Source organism: Opisthorchis viverrini (assembly GCF_000715545.1).
Source record: "Opisthorchis viverrini unplaced genomic scaffold opera_v5_13, whole genome shotgun sequence".
In the NCBI taxonomy this organism is placed as follows: Eukaryota; Metazoa; Platyhelminthes; class Trematoda; order Opisthorchiida; family Opisthorchiidae; genus Opisthorchis; species Opisthorchis viverrini.
In genome coordinates this window covers 1,734,903-1,744,053 of record NW_008751669.1, presented here as the reverse complement: position 1 = coordinate 1,744,053, position 9,151 = coordinate 1,734,903, and the positions used below count along the sequence as shown (strand labels likewise).

The 9,151-nt window shown below is 44.0% G+C and overlaps 1 protein-coding gene across 1 annotated transcript in view; it reads left to right on the top strand.

The window, feature by feature from the left end:
- Nucleotides 1–6,862, top strand: part of T265_01235 (hypothetical protein) — a gene marked incomplete at both ends in the record, with an annotated part of 28,384 nt that extends 21,522 nt beyond the window's left edge. The window contains one exon of the mRNA XM_009165220.1: nucleotides 6,561–6,862. Coding sequence (XP_009163484.1) covers nucleotides 6,561–6,862 — 302 coding nt within the window. The remainder of the gene's footprint in view (nucleotides 1–6,560) is intronic.
- Between the last annotated feature and the right edge of the window lie 2,289 nt (nucleotides 6,863–9,151).

Below are 9,151 nucleotides of genomic sequence, written 5' to 3'. Positions count from 1 at the left end.
TACTCTAAATCAGTGCCGATATGTATAAGTATATATATATATATATATACGTATATATACATATAAATAGCTGTAACGCGGGTTCACCGTAAGTTTGGTTGATCGTTCTACCCCTTGTTGCTAAGATGATTCTTGTCCTGTCGCCTAATTATGTAAGTTGCTATACGGTAGCCAGAGTTAAAACCAACACAATATAAATCGAAATACACTTTAACTACTTAACTCGATAGCCGTGGTCCTTTGCATTCCGATCAAAATGACCAACCGATCTCCTCTATCCGAGAAATCTGAGAAGCTCAGCCACTGAGCATGCTGACTCGACTAATAATTCACTCAACTTAAGTATGGCTTCGCGGTCCGCGTCTACGTTTTCAAAGCACTGGTGTTTTTAACAGTAAGGGACTGCCACACACATGTTTGCGTCGCTCTATTAACCCAACCAACATGTACGAATCATGTTTAGAGCTCAGTTACTCTGAAAAACCAGACGCAGTAACAGTGCGGCATCTCACCTCTGTGTAGACTACTGGCAGTCGATTGCAGCAGCATGGTACCACCAGACCTCTGTTCTTTACTCCGATAATGCCAATACAATTAGAGAGACTGGGAATATCAGTACTGTTTGCTATTCAAAATGTTCTCCATTAAGTGTCATCAAAATGACCCGCCAATGATTGTGTGAAAGGGATCAACCATTCGTAATATGGTTGTGGAAAATACAGGCACTTTCCAGTACGAGTCATCAACATAAATTAATAGGGAAGGTTCAAAATTTCTGAAGTGCCTTGAAAGCTGTAGGAGATAATTTGGTATCTTTGCACAACATTTGTATATTAGTTTCTGACGCACCCTGCGGTCCAATGGACCGTCATTTGTTTGTGTCAGTATTAACTTCGATGAATTCTACGCAGTGGATTCAAATAGTTCTTAGCTGTGAACATCGCATATGAACAAACCGCCCGATGCCTTTCATCTTACTACATGAAGGACCAAAACAACGTAATACAGTAAGAGTCCCAAATTACGGCTAGTTCGTGTGGCAATCAATATATCTCATCAGGAGTCTTAAAATCGCCTCAGGTGGTAGACTCTAATTTTTTATGTATGTGCACCTACATGGATCCGTGGGTCTTTTCGTCGTTCAACATATTTTGCTTTCAGTTACCAACGTCACTGATAGGTTCACTCCAGCTAACCTCAACCCGTGGTTCGTTCGACTTTTGCTTTTGGGTTGCAACCAGCTGGGTTATCTTCACTTGATTATTCAAGCGGCTAATTAAAGATAAATGTGGCCGAACTATAAAAAAACTACATAACAGTGTGAGCACAATGTCATTAGACAAACAGAATTATTCATCTCTTGGTAAAAGTCGAAATTCCATTCATCAGAGCATAGTTATGGGTCGATTTGCAAAGATAACTATCCACATCTTTTTCTGCCGTGATCCTGTTTTTCCTTCTGTGAACTTCCCCCAGGTTTCTGTGAACTCCCTCATCCTGGTGATTCATCACCCGATTAGTTCAGTGCTCAAAGAATATCCCATCACTTTGGATTTTGCTTGGAGGCAAACCTCTTTGATTTCCCTTCCACTAGTCTCTGAACCTTTAGCAGTGGATAGCTATGCTATTTTATTTGAACCAGGCTGGTTTATTCGTCACTCAGGATGTTCAGAATCACATTCACCGATTAATTCTGACAGCACTAGCAATTTCAATCATCTAAAGGCACTGACTAAACTCGGAGGTGGCTGTCCAAAGGAGGACGTATGACAGGAGTTGGGTATTTTTCGAAAAACTCCTAGAACACATACAACGGCAGACCAAAGCCTATTCTGGGTTTTAAACCTGTGATGTTTACGTCACGATGAGGACAGAAGGACGTTCTCATTTTGTCGTGCTGCTGAACGAAAGCTGGAAGTTCATCTAGACGAAAAAATGTACGTTGATCAACACACGAAATTCAGTAAATTCTGACAAAAAAGTCAGCTGTTGATCGTCTGGTCGAGTAAAGATGGACAGGACTATACAGTTTTACTCGACTTCACGTACATGGGGCCTCAGATTCGGTTTCGTATAGCTGAACGGCTTGGTAGCACACCCGACCCTTATTGTAACCTACACATAGGCCTTGGACCTGACTAGTTCCGAAGAGTCTAGATTCACTTTAGTTGCAAATTTTGTTATAGGACTCAGTTTTTTCGTGTCTACCCATCGAGATTATTTTGTTGGTACTAGTATGCGGGAGAAGAAACCAATAAATCATGAGTGACTTCGTTTTGTCTCAAAACCAATATTACATTCGGATTCTGAGGATCCCTATCTGCTGAGGTCCCCCTGATCGTTCACTCTTTCGTTTTGTTTCGAAAGGCTGTTTTAAACAGGAAAAACACAAGCATCCGGTTGGCCACACATTGAGTACTTTAAAGGCACCTGTAGGCATCCGAGGTACCCTAGCTACCTGGATGAGCATTAAGAAGCAGTGAAAACTGGTCCATATAATACCGATCTCCCAGATCATTACTCACAATGAGAACTCGTTTTGGATTCGTTTTGGGCGCCATAGAACTGTCTTGTATGAGATCTATCTTATATCGCGCCCAAAAAAATTATTGGAAGATTTGCCATCCCAATATACTTCGGATTTCGTGTACCGTGGTGGCAAATCACGTCTTTTCCGAGGATTGGCGGATAAATCCCAATGATCTGGTTCTGTCGATTGCATTGTTACCTAGTTACGATTACTGCAAATTTTATGACGATACCAATTACGTTAGTGCTTTTAGGTTTTTCGAGGCAATGAATTTGCCAGGCATGTTTCATTTTGACCAACTGGGTTGGCTGAGTTTGAGTGTGCGGGATCAGAGGAGGTGTTAAAAGCAGTGAAACACCAAAAACAAAGGTCACGGCATCTTCGTTTGCCATTTTGGAGGACGGTTCACACCTTTCCTCTCCAGCAATGGTCTCAGTGATGTCGATGACAAATTTACGTCTGAGCGTTGGCAACCACCCTCTTTCAAGCGACCAGCGCGCTCTTTTGTTGTCAGAACAATACCGCCACTCCGAACAGATGCCGCGCCTTTGATATATGGCTTATTGTTAGCACAACTAATCCTCACTCACCCCCTGGTCCATCCTCTTCACACCCTCTGTTATCTGCTGTGACTTTGCACGCTAGGTTTAGCCACACAGAATTGTCTTTGGTGGTTGCAACCGGAAATCACTTGACCCGCCAGCACGTCCCTGGCGGCGTAGAACTGGGCGCATGTAGCCAGTTCTCAACCATCCATCTAGGACGTACATGTTTGCATGTACTGACAAACATGCGGGTCAACGGGATGACACCGGGTAGATTTATCTGTCTTGTATCGAGCACTCATCTGTGCGGCTAACAATAAAGACATTGTAACAAGCAGTGTGAACCTATCTTATTCCCTGATGCAAGAATAAGAAAGGGGCTGATTAGCAAAGTGACTTTGCTGTGTAAGTCCTAGGGCAAATTGTTTCACACTCAGCTTATTGTGTGAATCAAGTATAGAATAACTTGGTACCCATGCTCGTCAAATAAAAGACGAGAAACTGAACGCTAATTTGGTTCCCCTTTTGAGCAATGTGGTGGGTATTGCTATCGAATATGAATGACTCGCGTCCGAATCAGATTAGTACTTAACGCTCTCACAGCCGGACAAACGCAGATGGCTTGCACGAAGTCGAAAGTCTTGTTGCATGTGAGCTCCTGCGGAAGACCGGAGAGAACAAAATCGACTGACACCTAAGTGGAGGAATTTTTCTGGCGTTCACCTGGTGCGAAGATGACCGCATTACAATAATTGCCATCCACAGTTAAAGGTTTTTCATCATAGTACCGCTTCGATCTATCCAATCTCCTAAGCTTCAGCGAAAGACGATCATCACCCTCCGTGGGCGCACCATTATTGTGCCAACGGGTAAACTAGCACTACTGTAATAACCATATGGGTAATGATATTGTTATTCGTATGTACTTATGATTCACGGAGGTACTGGTTAAAAGACATGTCTATTTCGTCCCAGTTCAGTCATCTACCCCAAGCAAGTGAGTATTTATGAGTATGCTAGCGACCCATTGGTCCTGGTCTGCTGGAGCGTATATGCTCGCGTGTCTCCCAGCTCCAAGTCATCCTGAACAAACTTAGAAGTTCGCTGCGAGTATTTAGGTCGTTTTGCGACACTGAGACAAATCACATCCCGAGTCTCGCCGTATCCTCCTAATTAGTCAATCTCAGGCAGAACTGTATATGGGAAAATTCACTGAACTTCCGCTGTATGGATCATTTTCAGCCTAACGAAAGTCTGTTGTGACAACGAGAAGCTGGTCACTTTTTGGTTTACAATTCATTCGTAGTTTCCCTTGTTTTTTTAAAAACATCAGTCCTAGCGCCTCCAAGCTCCCTTCAGGTTGTTGCATCTGTCGTATCCAGGATTGTATGGATAAATGCCGGATGACTCAAAGTGCTTTTTGATGAGTTTTTCCAAACTCCTCCTACCTCCCCTCTCGCTTAAGGCAGATCACACGCAAGCAGCTGCTTTGGTGTGTAAATAAATTCGGACTGCATAGCTTTCGGATGTTCTTATGTTCTACAGTTTCCGCAGTTTCTTGGTTCCACAGTTTTTCATACGGCACTCAATTGGGCGCGTACCACCTACGGTGTCGTCTCTGCGCACTAATTCCGTGATCGGTTTACTATGGAGACACATTACACAATGATATAGTGGATTGTCTCTATGCCCCTCCTTGGAGGAGTTAACGTGGGAAACGGTGTCCTTCCCCTAAATTGCACTAAATATTTGCTGCTGTGGCTTTCGACCCTGTCTGTACTCTACAGTAGACAGTTTCAAGGTGGTATGAGTATGGTCGGTGGTTTGTTCGATGAACTTAGTAATTTGATTGCAAACGTTGAATCACCAATCTGGGTGACACCATCAGTGAGTTGTTAAGCCACCTGAATTACCAACACTCTCCTCTATAGGTTTGAGTATGTTCTTCGCGGTTTCTCTGTCATTATCAAACTAAGCATTAAAAATGACCCACAGTGAGGGATGCATCCTCAAAGATGTAGCTCAGAGTAGGCCTTTTCACCGCTTACGAAGGTGACATTATGAGCAAACGGATGAACGAATAGATACATCGGAAACGGATTTTTGTGATATATCTAATATATATATATATAATAAGTCACTCAGTACCGCCCTCTCTTTGCAGAATACTCGATTGTATGGGGCCACTTCAATTTTTCTAATGGGCACTAGTGAGGAACTCCATTCCAGTATATCAGCACATGCGACATGTATCTTAAAAAACAGATTGTGAAGTTGTGCACTAATGCAGTTCCTTTTACTGAGAGTCGCTTTCCGCGTGTACTTTCTCTCATATCTCCATAATTCTAGAGCTTTATTACACGTATGTCATTTAATAATTGTCGAGCTGTGCCTATCCATCACCTACCAGCCACATTTCCCCGTGTCTGAAAATTCCGCGCGAGATTGTTGTTGGAAACAGCGGGACATCATTCTTCCTTAAAATCAAGTGAAAACCCAAGCCAACTGCTTGTTAATTATCGAGTCCTCGTGAGGAAAAATGTTTGTTTTTCCTTATGAAATGGCGGTCGATATCAGGTTGTATGGAGCATTGGAGTAAGGATTGACGGAAATGGTGAGGTGAAACAGAAATGTGCGATCAATCAACTCAGTGGTTTCGCTTATCGATATGTCGTTTCGAACTGTCAGGATTGTACCATTCTTACGGTTCTCTTTGCTGCATCCTTCCCTTGGCCAATCGGAAGCCTTATCGCCCAATGTTTATCGTATGTTTTTGAACAACATGGTCACAAAACTCTAAATGCGAGCCGAAAACGTGGTTGAATGTATGAAAGAAAGAGCGTCTTAAAGAAGACGTACTATTAGTATATCCAGCCAGGCATGCGAACACATGTGTAAAGATGGGCAACTAAAGAAAGGATGAACAATTTTCAGCGCAATTCAGGGAGCAGTAAGCGTTAACCCAGCCAACAGTCGCACATCATGCACAGGGTTTACATCATAGAAGGTCGGGTATGAAAGCAGTTGGCAAGAAATATAACTCAGCTTGATTTATCGCACACAAAATTGTCGCAACCACGTAGGGTTTCTAAAATGTTGAACGTAATTCACTGATGGTAAACTAATGGAGTCCCTATCCGACAAGTCTTCTTAGACTGAGGAAAGCATGTACCTCCGTGAACTAAACGACCAACATCAGAAATTGGTGGCTTGTAGGGCTGAGAATGTTAGTCAGCACCGTACTACTGATCATTCTCGTTTACCGCGATCCTTTCGGGCCTATACTAGAAAATATGCACGCCTATCTCCGTTTCTTGGCGCCTCTACACGGCCATCAGTTCGGCCTTGATGGAAGATATCAAAGAGGTGAACTCAACTCCTTGAAGACCGTGTAACCCAGATGCCAGAGACGTTTTCGAGCTATATTGCAACTCGATTTTGATGAGTACGTCGTGCGTCTTACCTGATCCACTGCATCAACTCAGCTCTGTGGTCGACCTTAGTTTCTATGACCAAAGGTCGTCTGGTCACCATGACCACGCCAAAAGTTTCCAACTCTCGTCCTCAGCTGATTGTACCGGATCTGGATATGCCAGAAAACACGTGTTCTGGAAACAAACGATCCACTCGAAAAGGGCCTATCAATAAGAAATCTCAGGCCACGGTCATCAACACTTTTATGCGGACTATTTCCCCAAACAGCCACCATTACTTCCCCGAAGTTTGCGTACAGTCCTTGGGCCCGAACAGCCGCCCCAAATCCAGGACCACCAAACTCATTACTTAATATTTTCGGTACTACGAAACGGGAACTTTTGCACACGCGCCCGTCCCTTTTTCGGATGAGTGTACTCAGGCTTGGAATACCCGGTCTTACATGTTTACTAGTGTAGCTGATCTGTGTCCTTCGGCAGAGGTAGTCAGCCACGGAGAGACTACATATCATTATCCAGTTCATTGGAGGGTCTACAACAGGTTTGCCGGAGTGTGAAATAATGTGTCAGCCTTTGTATTAGGAGGTTTAGTGTGACCTCCCTTTGTTGACTTCGCTTCCATGGGACACATCTCTTCAAGCAGTTTCAACCGTTGCTCTCAGCAGCTGCAACATCCTCCTGCTAAAAGTAAGTAAGCCATAGTGTCTGTTGAACCCAGATGATTAATGGGTTCCTCAGCAAAGCAAAAGGGTTCGGCTGGAACCGTGCTGCTTCCCTACAAATCATCATTGCTTGGGTGTTTCTGGCGTTGGTTGTCTCAGTGGACTTTCCAGTGGCCTCAGCGGGTTCTTTAGAGTAATCCTGACTGCATGCACACACAACCCGGTCGTAAGCCAAAGAAAAATATTTACTCAGGTGTCATGAAAACAGAAACCCGTTTGTGGCATTTACAATCCAACATCCCATTCTTCACTGTCATTAACACTGTTAGGAAGAGTGGATTTCCATGCCTAATTCCTCTGTAGCAGGGAACTCTGAGCAGGCGAAGCATTCTGGGTATGGGCTTCTTCAAAAATGTACTGCCCACCAAGCAGATTGTACAGCCAACTTCCTCGCTCGTAACTGGCACGGTTGAACTCTAGTCTGATGGCGGCACTGCCCAATTTGGCAGGCCATCCATGTGTTTTGGAACAGAGAGCGTTTGTATCTAGTCTATTTCGGTATCCGAAGTTGGGCTGCATTTTCATATGATGTTTTCACGACCCGTCGAGCGCAGTGGATGTTGCACCTTTCTGTCTCTGCTGCTATATGGTCTGAATGATGGCGCAGTTGGCCGGTACCTAATGAGCTTGCTGGTGACGGTTTAGAAAGACAGGTTTCCAAGTTTGTGGAAGTAAGTTGGATGCGTGGAGGTCCAGAAGTGACAGAACCGCTACGGTATCAAGGCGCTGGATTGAAACCCTCCGGAAAAGACCAAAAGTTCGGTATTAGTTGGTGAACTATCGCATCTGGACTGCAAGTGTGACACGGTGCATTCCACGGCTTAGCTTAACTGGGTGCTATAGGCTTCAGAGCCGGACGAATGTGGATCGACTTTGATCGACTTTTGGTCGAGGCCACTGAATGTGTTTGTCATTTTTAATCACAATCAACCCGGTTTTGATACTGATAGCCCGTTGACCAGGAATATGTCGATTTGGTCTGGCGAAAACGTGGCTTCCGTGTCACATCAGTCGGGCGCAAAACTTTCTGTGCCTCTTAATAAGAACGGCGCGCACAGAAAGTCTTCACTCTGTCAAACTTATCTGCATTAGGCTGAATGGGGTGCTCATGTCGGCCTTGTTGGCTCAGGTTAGCCTTCATCGGTAACCAGCGGGAACAATCAGCACATGCCAAATGGATGACCGCGCTATTGCCGACACCTTACGGACTTGAATTCGACGGTGAACTACGGAGCCAGCTTGCCACAACCCTCCCTTGTATGTCGGTTGAAGCTGCGATAAGGGTGCCAGGTAGACCAAGATAGTCATTGTCTTAAGTAACCAGTACGTCGAAACCAAACAAGGTAGTCAGCCCGGTCTGGAGCTGCTGCATTAGTTTACCCAGTATGACTTCTGGGCTGCTCATTGGGAGAATCCGATCACCAAGAAAAGGTCCTGTCAACCAACAGAATAGGCTGGCCAAACAATTCGTCGGACCACAGACAGGTTGTCGATTCTGAACATGCACTAGTATACACGACCAAGAACCAAGTAGGCCTTGAACATGTGCAAACAACTAGCATACTTCTGCCACTCATAAAATGTGCCGAGTTGACTGTAATTGCTCAGTGTACTGAGCCACTTCCCCTTACTCAATAAAAGTTCTTTAGATAGACTTCGTTATAAAGCCTGTCTACCCTTGTCAAATATGGATAAGACCACTTTTATGATTACCTTCACAATGACAACTAACGAAAATCAGCTAGATAGGTTTGCGATGCGCTAACAACACATTTTTACATTCCTCTAAGACCCTCTAAGACTCGTAAAGATTTTTACGTGAGGGAGGAGATGTGAGCAGATGTTTATATATTTCCTTGTTAATTTCAACACAACGCTTAAGTGATTTACAGATTTAAGATGTAATTGAAGGTTTATAGT